The 18,215-nt window shown below is 42.4% G+C and overlaps 1 protein-coding gene across 1 annotated transcript in view; it reads left to right on the top strand.

Moving 5' to 3' along the window:
• zbtb17 (zinc finger and BTB domain containing 17) overlaps window positions 1–15,616 on the top strand; it is a 16,812-nt gene extending 1,196 nt beyond the window's left edge. The window contains exons 2-10 of the mRNA XM_048614891.1: window positions 746–888; window positions 3,270–3,570; window positions 5,934–6,021; window positions 7,256–7,372; window positions 8,936–9,056; window positions 9,313–9,443; window positions 11,214–11,441; window positions 12,291–12,380; window positions 13,161–15,616. Of these exons, the coding sequence (XP_048470848.1) occupies window positions 746–888; window positions 3,270–3,570; window positions 5,934–6,021; window positions 7,256–7,372; window positions 8,936–9,056; window positions 9,313–9,443; window positions 11,214–11,441; window positions 12,291–12,380; window positions 13,161–13,438 (1,497 nt within the window). The 3' untranslated portion in view covers window positions 13,439–15,616. The remainder of the gene's footprint in view (window positions 1–745; window positions 889–3,269; window positions 3,571–5,933; window positions 6,022–7,255; window positions 7,373–8,935; window positions 9,057–9,312; window positions 9,444–11,213; window positions 11,442–12,290; window positions 12,381–13,160) is intronic.
• Window positions 15,617–18,215: the final 2,599 nt, after the last annotated feature.

Below are 18,215 nucleotides of genomic sequence, written 5' to 3' on the forward strand. Positions count from 1 at the left end.
CCTTTTAACATGGGAGCCTTGTTGCCAGTTCAGGTACAGCATGTGCTGCTAACTACCCTGTTTTGTTACCACCACCATAATCACCTCTTTCTTCGTAACCATGAGAAGCCTCGTGATGCTGAATCTTGCTGCTCACAATCTTGTCATAGACAGTTACTTTCCTGCATCTCAAACAAGTGATCATTTGCCCCTTGCCAGTGGCACTACTTTGGCCAAGATAAGCTCGGATTCGAAGCTGTTCATTAGCTTACCCGACACACACATATCTATAAAGTGGCTGTGGTGGCCTCCTCTGCCCCCTGCCATGGCTCGTTCTTAAAACATACACGGAGACGAATTAGGACCAGAAATTAGCCACTTGGTCCTGTGATCCTACTCTGCCATTTCAGTAGGATCATGGCTGATCTGATTGCTCCACATTCTCACCTACTCCTGATAACCTTTCACCCCTTGCTTATCAAGAATCTATTGACCTCTACCATATAAATATTCAAAGACTATGTTTCCACTGCCTATTAGGGAAGGGAGTTCCAAAGTCTCACAATCCTCCATGAGAAAAAAAATTCTCCTCATCATTGTCTTAAATGAGTGACCACTTATTTTTAAACAGCAAACCCTAGTTCTAGATTCTCCCAAAAGAGAAAACATCCTTTCCACACGAACCTCAGGATCTTTTATGTTTCAATCAAGTTACCTCTTTCTCATCTAAACTTCTAGCAACTGAATTATACCTTCTTTATTCTAGGACTGTGGGAAAGAGTTCACACACACAGGAAACTACAAGCGGCACGTCCGCATCCACACGGGAGAGAAGCCGTTCTCCTGCAGGGAGTGTAATAAAGCATTCTCCGACCCTGCAGCCTGCAAAGCACATGAGAAAACACACAGGTATGGGAGAGCCACTGTGGCTCAGAATCAACATTAGTTATTCAAGGTCATTTGTTAGTTCATGAGAGCAGGAAGAGGCTATTTAGCTCCTCAGACTTGATGTGTCATTTAGTGAGGTCATGGCTGATTTCTAACCTAACAACTCATCATAATAATAAAACTAAGAACTGCGGATGCTGGAAATCTGAAATGAAAACAGAAATTGCTGGAGAAACTCAGCAAGGCTGGAAGCATCTGTGGAGAGAAAGTGATCCTTGTTCAGAACAACAACGTTCATCTTGGCCAGTTCTGTTTTTGTGTAAAAGTTCCTAATTTCACTTTCACTCCTGAAACATTTGGTTCTCAATTTTAGGCTTTTCCCATGAGCCCTTTACTCCCCAATCAGTGGAATACATTTCATCAATTTAACCTATTTCTTCCCTTAACATTTTGAAAACATCAGTCAGCCAACTGCTCCAATCGTCCACTCACTCACCCACCCACCCACAGCCACCTTCACTCACTCACATGCCCACAAATCTGTTCACACAGCCACACTCATCTACCCACCTCTGCAATCACTCACTCACTCCCTCACATTTATTTACTCACCCACCCCCTCACACTCACTCAACCAGCCTGTCACACTTACTCCCCACCCCCACACACCCACTAACCACACCCCCACATTCACTCACCCACCCCATCACACTCACACACCCACTCCCCACCCCTTCACACTCACCCAGCCCCACATACCCACTCACCCACCCCATCATATTCACTCACTCCCTACTCCCTCACACCCACGCACTCACCCCCTCACACTCACTCACCCAGCCCCTTCCACCCAGCCCCTCACACTCACTCACCCAGACCCACTCATCCACTCCCGCACACCCACACACTCAACCCCTCACACTCACTTACCCACCTCGTCACACTCACTCACTCACACCTACCCACTCCCTCACACTCACTCACCCACCCCCTCACATGTACTCGCCCACCCCCGACACTCATTTTGCACCCCTCTCACATCACCCTCTCCCTCCAGGCCCCAGGTGAGTGTTGCGGATTTTCCAATAAGGAGCAAGTTCCTGCAACTGTGAAAGGATCATATCCCTGGAATCCCCCAAAACACAGTCAGAGCATCCTGACTGAAATGCCAATCAGGAGCACTGCAAGGTTCACCCACCAGGGTACAGAACATCCATTCAATGCTCAATATTTTGGGGAATAAAGCTTCACCAGTCCATCGGATTCTCAATGCTCCCCCCTCACCCTCATTCTCCTCCTCCTCAGCCACTGTTTTCATGACAATAAGATCATAAAATGTAGGAGTAGGAGTAAGTCATCTGACCCATCAAGCTGCTCTGCTATTCAATAAGATCATGGCTGATTTTTTTTTTGTGGACTCAGCTCCACTTACCTGCTTGCTCACCATAACCCTTAATTCCTTTACTGTTCAAAAATTTATCTTTGCCTTAAAAACATTTAACAAGGTGGCCTCAACTGCTTCACTAGGCAGGGAATTCCACAGATTCACAACCCTTTGGGTGAAGAAGTTCTTCCTCAATTCAATCCTAAATCTGCTCCCCCTTATTTTGAGACTATGTCCCCTTGTTCTAGTTTCACCCAACAGTGGAAACAACCTTTGTTTCTATTCAGTCTATTCCCTTCATAAATTTATATGTTTCTATAAGATCCCCCCTCATTCTTCTAAATTCCATTAAGTATAGTGTCAGTCTACTCAATCTCTCCTCATAAGCCAACCCTCTCAACTCCAGAATCAACCTAGTGAACCTCCTCTGCACCCCCTCCAGTACATCCTTTCTCGACTAAGAAGACCAAAACTGTACACTGTACTCGAAGTGTGGTCTTGCCAGCACCCTTTACAGCTGCAGCATAATATTGTGACAGCCTCCCAGTCTCATTCCACAGCTCCAGACAGAGTAAAGCCATTGATATCACACTGCTTGATGCTCCTCCAGTCAAAGACTTCCTCTCTTGCAGTTGATATATCTCTAGAAATGGTTGGTTGGGTCACACAGGACTCCAGGTTGGCCACCTGTTCGGAAATCTGGTTTAGGCGTGGGATTAGGATGAGCTGAGGTTAATATAGAAGCCAACAAGGCGGAGGTTTTGAAAAATCAAATCTGGAGGTGGCGTGGGCATAATTGAAACCAGTTTTGTATTCCAAACCCGGGCTGCCCCGAGGGCTGGAAACAAGTTGAAGGAATAAATTAAGGTGTAATTTTTTCATCATAGTGCATTTTCATCAGGACACAGATCAAACTTAACCGACAACAGTGAATTTATTCATAATTAAATACAGTTCCCTAAGAAGACAAAAGCTTTCGATTGGAATCCTGTGCTAACAGTATTTCCTTTTCCCACAGTCCTGTTAAACCTCATTCCTGTGAAGAGTGTGGGAAGAGCTACCGGCTCATCAGTTTGTTGAATTTGCATAAGAAGCGACACACGGGTGAGGCTAAGTACACGTGTGATGACTGCAGGAAAACATTCACCACCTCCGGCAACCTGAAACGCCACCAGTTGGTTCACAGTGGTGAGAAGCCTTACCAGTGCGATTACTGTGAGAGATCATTCTCTGATCCCACTGCCAAAATGCGGCATCTGGAAATGCACGATGCTGACAAGGTTCACAAGTGTCCACACTGCGAGAAACGTTTCAATCAGGTAGGACTCCTCCTTTCCCCACTTCTTAGCAGTTCAATATTTACTAATCTTACTCCGCCTTCAATGCAGGGGTCAGTTGTAACACTTCTACTGCTGCAGGGGCCAAGATCAGTGAACTCAACTAGAATGAGGATGGTATCTGTCTCTGCAGCCCGAGCAGTATTCTAAGCAAGTAGGTAATTTCTTTTGTGTCAAAGCCATGAAGCTATAACATGGGACTAAATTGGCACTCAGAGAATGTGTAAAGCACATCAACAGGAAGAAAGGATTTCTTTTCCAAAAAATGATTGGGATTATCGAATCTGCATGGCAGATGACAATTCCTCGGTTTGAATGCTTGCATAGGTGGCTCCACAAGGATCTGTTGTACTCCTGATCCAGCAACACTGAACTGAAAATGATTTAATGGCTTCTTCAGACCTGCATTCACTGCGGTGAGTTTAAACAGGTTCTGTAAAGGAGGGGAAGTGGCTACTATTTTTTTAAAATATACCTCTGAGTGGCTAGCAAAGGCATAACATTGTGTACCTCTCTGATGTTATGGAGTCATCGTGACACAGATGGAGACCATTCTACCCTGGGATAAAAGGTGTAGAATATACATAATTACAATTTGTGATCTGAATTTTAAAATAGAGCCAAATAGGTTTTGGTTAGGTCTACAAAGATAGTTTTTAAAAGGATTGTAAAGTTATTTGGTACAATGACATAAATACATCATATCCTAGCAGGCATGTTATTCACTCAAATGGAGTTAATGGATGAAATGTTTACACTGCTGAGTATAAAACAGGCAGAAAAAAATGATTAAAGCTACTAGTTTTGTTTGGACTTCAAAACAGAGGGTTCAAGGTTTCAGTTCAGCAGAACCAGTCAGCCAGGCAGAAGTGTTTTTTTTTTCTCAGCTGTGCAGCATCCAGGTTGTGAGAGTGTTGTAAAAGTTTTCAAGCCAACTGAACTGAAAGGAGATTTAGCTCATCAGGGGTGAATGAGGTTCATGCCAGCAGACTTGGAAAGGAATTATAAAACTGTCTTAGGAATCCAAGGGCAAAGGAATCTGGGAAACGTCAAGAAAGTAAAACATTAAAGAGTTGAGATAAGATTTTATTTCAGTATCTGTAAAAGGACGTGTTGGAAAGTCCATTGAAATGCTGTTTTGCAGTTTGTGTCTAAATCTTCCTAACTGTCTAATATAAATAGAGAACTTCTTTGTTTCTTTTGTTTAATACAAATATGTTCTGTTAAAGAACATCTGCAACCTCACATGAATATATTGTAATGACTAACCACCATAGTAACCAACAGGTTAAAAAACAAACATGATCTATCAAGTCAAGTTTCATTCTGGGATTTTATTTGGCTGACTATTAATCATCAGCTAGGATCAACAAGTCCAATGCCAGATTTCTGTGGAGTAATCCAGTCAGTCCCATTCCCTCCCTGTTGCCCAACAAGTTCAGTTACCCATCCAATTTCATTTTGAAATCATTAATCATCTCCTCTTCCACTACACTTGTTGGTAATGAGTTCCACTTCATTATCATCCTCAGCATTAAAAAAAGTTCTTCGTCATATCCCTTCATAACTTCATTTCAAAACATTAAATCTGGGTCCCCTAGTCCTTGTACCATCTGCAAATAGCAACAGCTTTATTTGTCTACTTTAACCAAATCTACTATAATTTCAAATCTCCCCTCAATCTTCTTTGTTCCATGAAGAATCCAAGTTTCTCCAAAGCAACCTTCTAGCTAAAATTCTTCATCCCCAGAACCATTCTGTGATTTCCTCTGCACCCTAGAAAGGACCTTCATATCCTTCCTATAGTGTGGTAACCAGAACTAGGTGCAACACTGTAGTTCTGGCCTGTTGTCCATGTCCCCAACCATGTTACAGTGTGGATGAAGGTCCCTAATGTGGGGCTGTTAGTCATAGAGGGAAACAAATGACTTGCTCATGACCAGCAGCTACTTCTCCCAAAGCCCTTCCCTCTTATCTCTCAAGCTCAGTTTTATTTCCTTTTCTGCCTGCCCTTTCAGTCTCTCTTCACAATGTATCAAGACTCTAACTGACTGCCACTGGCTTTGGTCATTTCTCTTCTGGAGAGTCCATTTTGCTCTACCTGAGACCCACAACCAAAGTTAAAACTCACCTCATGACTGGGATCCAGGACTACTTCAGGCCTTGCAAACTCTGCCGACAAGAGGCCTCCATTATTCAGAGAGCAGGACGCCTTCAGAACAGGAGTTGTCATCCATCACATGTTTATGCTACTTGTTTGGATCCTGATTGCTAATGCATGCTGCAAAATCTAAACACAGCATTAGCTGCTGATGCAGTTTATTGTCACTTTATCTGTTTTACAGCTGGGGAACTTGAAAGCCCATCTGAAGATTCACATTGTGGATGGACCCCTGAAGTGTAGGGAATGTGGGAAGCAGTTCACCACATCAGGTGAGAGCTGGGCTTGCTGTGACCAGTACACTGACCTTGTGAAATGTGTAATAAAACACCTGTGCTCAGCATTGACTTGGTCAGTTGTATAAGCAGGTAGTCAAGCAATTGAGAAAGATACTGGCTCCATGTCTGGAGTTGGGTGACATCAGCCAGAATGAGAAGGATGCAAATTGACTTTCATGTTCCTGGGTTAGAGAATGGAAAAGTGGCTGAAGATTCTTTTCAATGGGTAGCATTCTGTCTTCTTAAGTCAAAGACTATAGTTTCAAGCCTCACTTGAGAAACCTGAACATATGTTCCTGGTTGATACTCCAATGCTGAGCAAGGTGTCATTTTTCATTATTTCATTATATTATAAGCCAAAGTCTAAGAACAGGCTCAGCACTATCCGATGATAATGAGGTGTGATCTCTCTGATATCGTGGTCAATATTTATTCCACCAAACTGCATGCTGACAATAGATTACATTTCATTTTACTTATTCATGAGATCTGGGCTTTGCTGGCAGATCCTGCATTTATTGCCCATCTCTAATTGCCCCGGAGAAGGTGATGGTGAACTAACCTATTTGAACCACAGTAGTCCTTGGATCTAGACAGATCCATGTTGCTATTGAGAAGAGAGTTCCAGGACTTTGGTTCAGCGACACTGAAGGAATAATGTATTTTCAAGTCAGGATGGTGCATTGCTTGGAGGGGAACTTGCATGTGGTGGCGAGACCTTGCACCTGCTGCTCTTGTCCTTCTAAATGGTAGGGGTTGTGGGTTTGGAACATGCTGTCAGAGGAGAATTGGTGCTACTAAGCATCAGTGCTGGATGAAGTGGATGTTGAAGATAATGGATGATTTGTCAGTCAAGCGAGCTGCCTTGTCCTGGATGGTGTCAAACTTCTTCAGTGTTGTTGGAGCTGCACTATTCTTGGCAAATGCAGTGTATTCCATCACATTCCTGACTTATAGCTTGTAGATGGTGGATAGATACTGGGTAACCAGGAGGTCAGTTACATGCTACAGAATTCCTAGCCTCTGTCCTTCTCTTGTAGCCGTAGTATATATAAATAGCTGGCCCAGCAGTTTGTGAGATCTTTCTTTTCTTTCTCCAGTTTCTGGAGCTATGGGCTGTACTGTGCCTTTCCTGGGGCTGGACCCTCTTTGTTTTGCAGACCATTCCAGTTTATTAAAGTTCTGTTCACTACATCCTGGCACTAACCCCAACAGATCTACTTTACAGGAAACCTTAAACGCCACCTGAGGATCCACAGTGGGGAGAAACCGTACGTCTGCCCACATTGCCAGCGAGCATTTTCTGATCCTGGAGCATTGCAGCGTCATGTGCGCATTCACACAGGTAACAACCTGAAATATCTGCCCATGTGGGGCATTGGTATTCAGTAAGAATCACAAAGTCACCTCTGAAAAAGATCAAAATAAGTTTCAGAATCAAGATGGAAGTGTATTGTCTGATGCAGCCTCATACCAAGAGGCCTCAAAAACTGGTGATTAATTGTCAATGTAACAACATCATAACAACATCACGTGGGCTGTGGCTGGAGCTGCAATGCCTGTTAGAGGGCAGCTGTAGTCATACCCAAGGCTGCCTGAGCTGCTGTTCCCTGGGGGCACAGGGAACATTCCTTTGTGGTTATGTCAGGTCTCTGTGTCTGTTTTTCCCGTGACCTGTGTAGCCAGCTCTGCATCTAAATTTGTCAGCTGGGGATTCTTTACACTTGTTTTTCTTTTAAACTGTTTCCCACCCCACCCTAAACCACAGTAACAGTTCAGCAATTCTGGTGTATGTGCACAGTAATTAGAGCACACACATGGCTGCGCCCTGATCTGTACAGGTCCCAGGTTCAATGCCCAGAGTTGACTGGAGTGATGTTCCGCACACTGCAGTGGACTCAGTGTCTAAGTAAATCAGCCACACCTCTTGCTGTAATCACTTATCACCAAATATATACCAGGAAGTGCTTGCTTGAACACTTCTGAGGAAGGGTCACCAGACCCAAAATGTTAATTCTGATTTTTTTCTTCACAGATGCTGCCAGACTTGCTGAGCATTTCCAGCAACTTCTGTTTTTGTTCCTGCTTGAACATTGCAAGGATTAAGTCAGGATTGGTTTGGGTTCCATCCATGTTTCCCTGTATCTCAGTGCACTCATATGAACAACTGAATTAGAAGCAGAAGTATCCCATATGGCCCCTTGAGCCTAGTACAACATTCAATAAGATCGTGGTTGATCTGCTTGTTTCCAATTCCACATTCCCATTTACCTTGGAATTTATCTGCCTGTGTCTTAAAAATATTCAATTACCACGTCTCCACCACCTTCTCAGACAGAGTTCCAAAGTCACACAACCCTCAGAGAAAACAAAAAAGTTCCTCACAACCATTCTAAAAGGGAGACCCCTAGTTCTGTACTCACCCCAGAAGATGAGGCATCTTGTCAAGGATGTTTAAGATCTTATAGTTATTAAGTCCACCAGTTCAAACATATCATGGCATACCTTCAGGTTAGGTGAATCCTGACCTTCTGGTCCAGAGGCAGGGACACTGCCACGCCCCAATCTTACACACTTCAATGAAGTCACCCCTCATTCTTCTAAACTCGAGTCGAAGTAAGTCCAGCCTGTTCAACCTATCCTCACAAGACAGCCCACAGTCTCAGCTCAAAAGTGAAGAATTGCCATTTGGGTGAGAGTCTGCACTACTCATTAAAGACTGGTGTTTTCTGGAGAGGAACGTAGAACATTGATGGTTGAAGTGAACTGAGAAGTAGAAGAAATCCTAAAAGTGGGGCAATGAGGTAGTTGCTGATTATCACAGCACAGATATTGAATAAAATATACATCAGAGTTTCCGTGTCCTCCTGCTGTGATTCTTGGCAACATTAACCGAGGTCTTTTGCAGGTGAGAAGCCTTGTATCTGCATCATATGTGGGAAAAGCTTCACTCAGGCGAGCTCTCTAATAGCTCATATCAGGCAACACACAGGGGAGAAACCGTACGTCTGTGACCGCTGTGGTAAAAGGTCAGTAATAGAGATCAACATGATATGGAATTGTCTGTCTGGATTATACTTGTGAAATTTAAAAACAGAAAGATATCAGATGAACCAAAGACTGGGTGATGACCATTTCTTCAGGGAGGGTTTACGCTGGGGTGTCCTTTTCCAGGGTGAGAGCTTATATTGAGGTAAACTGTGAGACTTATGCAGGATGACCTGTTCTGCGTGGGGTTTTTTTTAAACATTAAATGATGTTTGTTATGTCTTTCTGTCCCCTCAGGTTTACCCAATCCAGTCAGTTGGCCAATCACATCCGGCACCACGACAACATCCGGCCACACCAGTGTCACATCTGTAACAAGGCATTTGTTAATGCTGGTGACCTTGCTAAACACGTCATCATCCACACTGGTGAGTAACAGCAGCTCCCACTAACCTCCACCAGTTTGTGCTCACTGGGTACAGTGGTTCTGGTAGCTGCCAAGGGGTTGATAGTTTCAACATGGTGGGGGTGGGGAGTGCTTAAAAAAAAAACTGTTTTCGTGAAAGCTGTCCATTGATGCAATCCAAATGGTTCCCTAATGTTTGACAGTTTTGGGCAAAAGGGGTCACAGCCTTACCCAGTCATCCCATCACATCACTCCAGGTTTGCATTTGTGATTGATTCAGTACATTCAGAGCATTGAGGATGTTGGCAATAAATAAATGTCAGTTTTGTCAAAATCCAGAGAATAAATGTAAAAGAAATCATTGTAGTTAATCTGTAACTTGACTCCAGTTTCATGATGTCAGATACCTGACTCACCTACTATAGCTGGCCCCAAGCTAGCTGCTTTATTTCTGGCCAATATGTGGTCCTTAAATGTATGGACTGGTTTCTGTTCACCAGTCAGCAAAATTTTATTTTCTGGAGCTTGGCCAACTACTGTATAATTTGAAATCTGTTCCTGGTGTGTTGAGTTTAATCTGGGTGCTGTTTTTATGTGTATCAGGTATACAATGGGATAGAAACAGAAGAAGCTGGAGAAACTCAATGGGTTCCTCTCCACAGCCCCTGTGAAAAGTAGAGTTGAATGTTTCGAGTCCAGTAACTCTTCTTAAGAACTAATAGTAGCTGGGAGAAGATGGTATATATGCTGAAAACAGAGAATGGGGAGCAAATGGAGTCCAGAGAGAGAAAGAACAACAGTTGGGAAAACAAAGGGAAGACAATATGCCAGGGAGAAAGTAAAGCGGCTAATGGGTACTGTAAGTAGGTAAAAATGGGTTGGCTGTGCTGAAAGCAGCCCACATCATGACAGGGCCTGGAATGTAGGGCTGAGGAAAGGATGTAGAAGAAGGTGATCAAGTTCTGAAATTATTGATCTCAACATTGAGTCCAGAAGGTTACAGGGTCCCCAAGCAGAAGATGAGATGCTGTTCTTTTAGTTTACACTGAGCTTTGCTGGAGCACTGCATCAGGCCAAGACAGAAATGTTGGCCAGGGAATACGGTGGTGTGTTGAAGTGACAGGCAACTGGAAGTTCAGGGACAGTTTTGTGGACAAATGGTAAGTGTTCTACAAAATGGTTGCCCCGTCTGCCTGTCATCTCCCCAGTGCATAGGACGCAACACTGTGAATAGATATAAGCAGGTGAGCAAATATGGGACTTAGTTGCAAACTGTTGATTTTAACCTGGTTAATTGGGTATAATACAGAAACTGGCTGGTTTGCCAAATATTATCTGAGGCCATATCAATGCTTTCTGTAGATGGTTAAAGTCTGCTCAGAGGGAAAAAAGAAAGAAAGTAAACAAGAAAGTCATACTTGGAAATGTATGTACTGATCATACCAGAGCTCTATTTTGAGGTATACATTATGAATCAGATCAATGTGTGTCATCTGCAAGTTTTACTGGTTTATCCTTCAGGTTGTTCAGGTATGTTAGACAGAAAGTGAGGCCTGGTCAAATAGTGTGGGTTGTAATCTGAAGGCTGCTTAAGGTAGGTATTTCAATCTTACTCAAACGTGTTATGACACACCTCCAGAGCAGGTGGGACTTGAACACGAATCATCTGACCCAGAGGTAGGGACACTACCATTACCCCACAAGAGCCCCCTCTGTTGGGTATAGTCTGTAACCTGCTGAATCTGTTAAATGTTACTTCCTGGTTCTAATAAGCTTTCACTTTCTGTAACAGGTGAAAAGCCCTATCTCTGTGATACATGTGGACGAGGTTTCAATCGTGTCGACAATCTGCGGTCACATGTTAAAACTGTCCATCAGGGAAAGACCAGCCTTAAAAAGCTCAAAACTAAAGACGAGGATGATGATGAAGAAGAAAGGAATGTTGTCACTGTTACAACAGACACTGTGGTTACCTTGGCAACTGAGGCACTGGCTGCTACTGCAGTGACTCAGCTGACTGGTGAGCATTGCCATTACTATGGCCACCAGTTGCACGCAGAATATTTAAAAATGACTTTCATTTACATAGCACCTTTCATGACCAGTGAATGTTTCAAAGCTCATAACAGCCCAGGTAGATTGTTGAAGTAAACATACTGTTATAATGTAGTAAATACTGGCAGCTGCATTGTGCACAGCAAGCTCCTACAAAGGTAAATAGCATAATAACCAGTGATGTTGATTGACAGTGAAACATTGGCTAGGACACAGAGGAGACTTTCCCTGCTCTTTGTTGGAATAGTGCCTCGGGCATCTTTCACATCCACCTTGGAACGTCATATTTGAAAGGTGGCACCTCCAATAGTGCAGCACTGCTCCAATACTTCACTGGAGTGTTAGCCCAGATTTTTGTGCTCACATCACTGGAGTGGGATTTAAATCCACAGCCTGATTATTCAAAAGTGAGAGTATTACCAACTGAGCCACAGCTGACATTTCTAATATATGCATGCGTAAGTGTTCATTTGAATAATGCATGCAACAAAATAAGTGTAACTACAGTGACTTGAACTGCTAACCAAACAGTAAATTTACAATGAAGAAATGAACCATTTGACTACACCTCACATGGCCAGTAAATCCAAAACCACCACGAAATGAACGAGGATCTAAATCAAGGATAAACATGGTTGAGTCACGTGGTTGTGAACGTCTACAGCCAGACGTATGTTCTAGCTGCAACTATGCATGTTCTGATATTTGTATGTCAGTCAGTACTGAGTTTTATGAGATCAAGTTGTACCATTGCTTCTGCATTCACAGTGTTAACTGTTAGCTTTGATTTAATCCCTGATTTATATCCTTGTAGTGGTTCCTGTGGCAACAGCAGTCACTGCTGATGAGACAGAGGTCCTGAAAGCGGAGATTACAAAGGCAGTAGAGCAGGTTCAGGAAGCAGGTGAGGATCTCGCTGACCATCAGAAGAGGAGATTTGGAGTTTATTACTGGTACTTTGGTGCTGAAACTTCCTTATCGCAGATCACGTCCCCCCCGCCCCCCGCGTAAACCTCTCACCTGTCTCTGTACATTCTCCATTGTGGCTCCTTATGTTTCACTACTCCCCCAAGGATTCTACTCATTTAAAGAGTTCCTGATATAAGATATCCATTTTAAGGAAAGTCTGAGCCTGAAATGCTTCCTGTTGTTGTAATTCAACCAATCCATATTAGCATAATCACTTGGAAAAAAAATCACCATTTAAAACTACATATATATGGCACCTTTCACTACCTCAGATCATCCCAAGTGCTTGCCGGACAAAGAAGCACTTTTGAAGTGTAGTTGCTGTTGTGTTGCAGGAAATGCAGCAGCCAGTCTGTGCATGGCCAGCTCCTAAAGGCAGCAATCCACAACCTTATCTAATCTGGCTAATGCGTTTTACTGGCTGAAGGACGTATATTGTTCAGAAACCAGAGGATGCTCCCATGCTGTTCTTCTGTGGTGTGACATGGGATATTCTAGCCAGGTCTGCCTTAGACAGAAACTTGATTTACTGTTTTGTCTGGAAGACAGCAACTTTGGTACAGAACTGAGTTACAGCCTGCATTTTTATGAGGTTAAATTGTAATAACGTGTGGTGTTGCAGGATGAAGGGATCACATCAAACATCGAACCTACTTTAATTTAGTGTTGGTATCATCAGTTAATGACATCTCTGATGGCTGCTTTTTCTTCTCAGATCCAAATGCACACATCCTTTATGCCTGCGATTCTTGTGGGGAAAAGTTCCTGGATGCCAACAGCCTGGCACAGCATGTGCGCATCCACACAGCCCAAGCCCTGGTCATGTTCCAAGCCGACACAGACTTTTACCAGCAATATAGCAATGGCAGCTGGCAAACTGAGCATGTCATCCAACCTGGAGAACTCCTGTTCCGAGCACGGGATGGGACGGATCTGCCACCTGCTGTTGCCGAACAGACTCAAGTTGAGAGTTGCCAGAATCCCTCACAGTGAGGGCGTGATAGAGGCAGCCAGGTACACTGTGCAAGATATGTAGGACAATACCACAAATGCACTGTTGTTACAACTATGCTGAATGCAGCAATTCAACTGTGACTTGGACACTAAAGAAGAGGAAGCTGCAAAACTCACTCTATAACTGCTATCCTTCAACATGTAAAGAGGCTTTGTGCTTTTCTCAAATCAAGTCATATTGTAAAAGCAGAATTAACCTGGGCAACAACATTGTGGATTCACAGCTGCAGGACTGTGATAAAACAAGGCAGCGATGATGGTTGTAGATTGAAACTGACAGCACCTGCTGTTCAGCTGCCCTGTTACAAAGATTTCTGATTTTTCTTCATATTGAATGCACTAGGCCCAACCCAGTGAGGGTTGGTGTTGGAAGGGAAGCTTTACCCCCCTGGGGATTTGAACCCACAATTATGAAGCAACAGTCAACATTATGCACTACATGGGATCCGTTTAATGCACTGTGATCATTACTAAGTGGTCACTCCTCGTGAGTATCAGCTCACACCAGAATGCCAAGTCCCTTTGTTGCTGTACACATTGTGCATTGTTTTTCTATGCTGAATGGCTCCACCATTTGTGCTATGTAGGATAAGAAGCGTTTCCACTATTGGATCAGCCCAACTGATGGCTATTTTAAGAATAAAGAAAATGCATTAAGCACATTTTGGGCATCATCTTTGATCATCAGTTCTTAAAAACATGACCCAGAAACAGAGCTGTTCAAAATACTGCTAAAGCATTTCAGTGATTGGATCCATGTTCTGCAAAGCAGATGTTCTATTGGCAGAACTTTTGAAGTGAAGACAAACACTATTCTTGATGAGTTGGCGCAATCTGGTTACATCAGTGCTGCATTGGTGCTGTTTGACTCTGGCAATTTAATGAGGTTTTGCTGCGATTTCCATAACATGTAACTGGGGCCAGTTCTGGGCCTGGAAGCTGACACCATATAGTATCAAATTCCTGTTGACCGTTATAGTGGAAGGAAAACTCATTGACTTAAGAGAACACCTTCTTATCGCCCATTCACCCCAACCAAGTTCCAAACCAATTCTAAATCCCTGAAACTGAAGCAATTACTTTGATGGTATGTTTCAAACTGTATTTTAGACAGTATTAGGGTTTGTGTTTCTTGGAATAGAAGCTGCCTGTCCTTTTAGAAGACTTTTCTCTTGAACCACATGATTTCCACTTTTTGCTCTCACAAATGAACTGCCATTTTTTTTTAATACCCCAGCTGTTGCTATCAGTCACTGCTGAAATTCTCTCATCTTGTGCTTGGATTATGAAACCATTACTTGAGTTTCTGAGAGCATCATTCTGTGTGCGAGAATAATTTCTGCCATTTACCCAGTGTCTCTGCAGCATGTCTTGGCCTGAAAGCTGACTATGAAGTGGTTAAAAACTGTGACATCAGATTATTTACCACAGCTGAATACCAAACAAAGGAAATCCCAAGTCTTTAAAGATCCTCCATATCTATTTATATTCAAGAAACACCAGAGAAACGTTAAAAGGGATCTGCTTTGGGTCACACTATAAAATTCCTGTTCTTAGCAACTAAAGCCTCAGAAAAATCTCTCTCATGATCTCACCTTAGTTAGTCTTTCTCATCAACTAGTCCCAGCCAAACAATAATCTCAGTCGGATAAAATCTGAAGATACAAATAAAAACAAATCCTGCTAGAACACCTCAAGGTCTTACAGCATCTGTGAAGCAAGAAATTAAGTAAGTTAATGTTGAATCTCATAGAACTCTCCCTTGAAAGGGTTCCCTCCAGCATTTTTGTTTTTATTAACAATCTCAGTATGGTCTGTTTCTGCTCTGTATCTCATCACTAGTCTAAGAAAGATGTGGGAATTTTCAGACTTCCTCTGGGTTGCATGCAACTTCTGGCAATTGAAATATTGATCTTCAATACTTGAATCTTCGATTAATGGTGCAAGAGGGAAAGAGAAGTGATTCATAAATAAGTTTCTTAAAGGGACAGATATTTAGGTGTTTTCTATAGACGCAGAACACACACACCACCCCCTCAGTTGCAGTGATGTCTGTACATGGTATATGAAATTTGTTTGAAAATTGATAATTATTAACTTAAGATAAAACACTTGGTTCGTCACTCACTACCTGTCTTGAGTTTTTCTCCTTCTGAAATGGGCACTTCTGTTTCTGTGAATATTTAAAAGTTTGGATCAATCCCAAAAAATATATAGTACATAAAGTGAAGCAGTTGTGTTTTGTGAGTAATGGTGTCAGGATGCATTTCATTTCCTCTATTCCTATAAGGGGTAATTCTTGGGTTGTCTTAATTCAAATTGCAGTCATTGGTTACCTTGAGGTATCACATTCTCATCTTAAATGGGTTGTCTAACATTAATCTTCTATCTGATCTCTCCAAGTTGAGTGCATTAAACCTACACACACAGTAGCTGATCCCTTTTACAACTGGAATCCAAATGAATCAGTTGTTTCAGGACATGTTCTCTGCCCCATGGGCATCTGCATTAAATGCTCTACCCAAAGGGTAGACATTAGGAATTCTTCTGACTCGATGTGGAGTTAATAAAGATTCAATATTGAATATACAGCAGAATTAAAACGGAAAGTTGGAGATTCCCCAATGATTCTGGGGTAAACTCCAAGTCGGATTAGCTATAAAGATCGGAAAAATCTAATTTCTAGTCTGTTTTGGGCTAACTGATCTGAACCATAGAAGTATCTGGTTCAACACTTAGCAATGAGGGTGTGAAAAATAAATCATCCAAGCTAGTCCTTGCAATCATGATGCAAACCTGTGATACTAAAAGGCTACCTGAATCCAAGGAATTGTATCCCAGCAAGGAAGAAAAGTAGGAATTAAGGATGTAGAACTTTCTAGATTGGACTACAGGTAACCTTTGTTCTGTTTTTTTTTAAAAAATAAACTTGCCATGTTTATAAAATAAAAACATGATCCACGCTGTCCAGGTGAAAAGATGGTGGAAGCAGATTCAGTCGTAACTTTCAATAGGCAATTTGATGTTTACTTAGGGCACAGTTGGAGGGTTCCAGGGTGGGACAAATTGAGTATATCTTTCGAAGAGCCAACACAAATGATGGGCCGAATTGTCTTCCTGAGCTAAATGGAAATTGATCTACATAGAACCAACCCGAGATGATCGGGTAGCCACACGATGGCGCTGTACACAAGTGTGGAAATGGACATCAAAACCTTTGGAAAGTCTCAAAAACTAGGGACTCTTAATTAGTTGAGATAACAAGGTGTAGAGCTGGATGAACACAGCAGGCCAAGCAGCATCAGAGGAGCAGGAAGGTTGACGTTTCGGGCCGGTGTTTTTGATTTCTATTCAAACTGTGAATGATGTGGATCACAGAGTATGATCCGGCTGTAAAATACATCCCCTTGCAGAGAGGCGACATCCCACAGCTCCACACAATGATCCGTTTTGTTTCAGTGTAGTTAGCTATTCTGCCTGTGCTGCCTCTTGGTTGCCACCAGTAGACGCTGTGGTACAGTGTTTGAATGCCTCCGTAGCTGGTAAACAACACATTTGGACTAGGTCGCAATTTACAAAATTTAAAATAAGAATTTAACACAGAGCAAGCTTTTTAAACTACAAATACCACTTGTACAAGAAAAGAAAACATGGGCTATTAGAAACATTACTTCTCCTTCTAACTTAAGGACTGAAAACTTTCCAGTCATTGGTCTCAGCCACTGATTTTGGGAGTTCTATACGGTTTATTCCTGCGCGCAGGCATTCAACACACTCGATGAATATCTCTTGTATTGGCCAGCTTTCATTGACTTTGAAAGCAATAATAGTTTACCTATATTGTAGGTTTATATATTTATATTTAGATTCATTGCAAGGATTGCATTTTCAGAAGTCATTTATTATTTGGGCCATGCAACAGTTTGATTGTAAATAGGTGGCCTGCAGTTGGTGGCATATGTAGGAGTGCAGAGAAGAAAAGCAAGAATGTCAAATGCTGTGAATTTGGCTCAACAGATCACTCAACATGTTAAAGAGAAATACAGATTAGTTTGAGATAAGAATCCTTCAGCAGACTTGCAAGAGTAAAGTGTGTCAACAGTCACATCCACAAGAAGAAGACGGACTTTAATTTCATTACGGCTTTCTCCGGTTGAAAATATTATGGAGTGGAAAGGTGGAATTTCTGGTCAGAGTCTGATGGCTTCTTAAAATGGACAGAAGCCATTAACAATTTAACACTGCATTATGAAACCTGATCCATGGCAGATAAAACCTTAAATCCAAGTATTGGCAATTACCATGTAGAAGCTTTTAGTCTGAATTGATAAATTAGCGTTCACAGGTAGTGATAGTAAAACTGCCTCCTGCCCAACTATGATTTTTCCAGAATTGGGCAAATTATTCCGATGTCTCAAAGGTCAGCCAATGCCAGAGTATGTTATTGGAAGAGCCTCTTGTTTGAAACAGTCCTAAATTGCATTAAGATCCCGAACAAAGTTGCTGGAAAAGCTCAGCAGGTCTGGCAGCATCTGTGAAGAGAAAAAAAAGTTAACATTTCGGGTCCAGTGACCATCCTTAGAATTTTTTTTTTCACAGATGCTGCCAGACTTGCTGAGCTTTCCCAGCAACTTTGTTTTTGTTCCTGATTTACAGCATCCGCAGTTCTTTCGGTTTGCATTAAGATCCCACTATCTGCAGGTTAAACTTCAAGTCCACGTTTCAATCTAGTACGGCCCCAAGACATCACCCAATC

This window comes from Rhincodon typus, chromosome 31 (genome assembly GCF_021869965.1).
Source record: "Rhincodon typus isolate 14 chromosome 31, sRhiTyp1.1, whole genome shotgun sequence".
Taxonomy (NCBI): Eukaryota; Metazoa; Chordata; class Chondrichthyes; order Orectolobiformes; family Rhincodontidae; genus Rhincodon; species Rhincodon typus.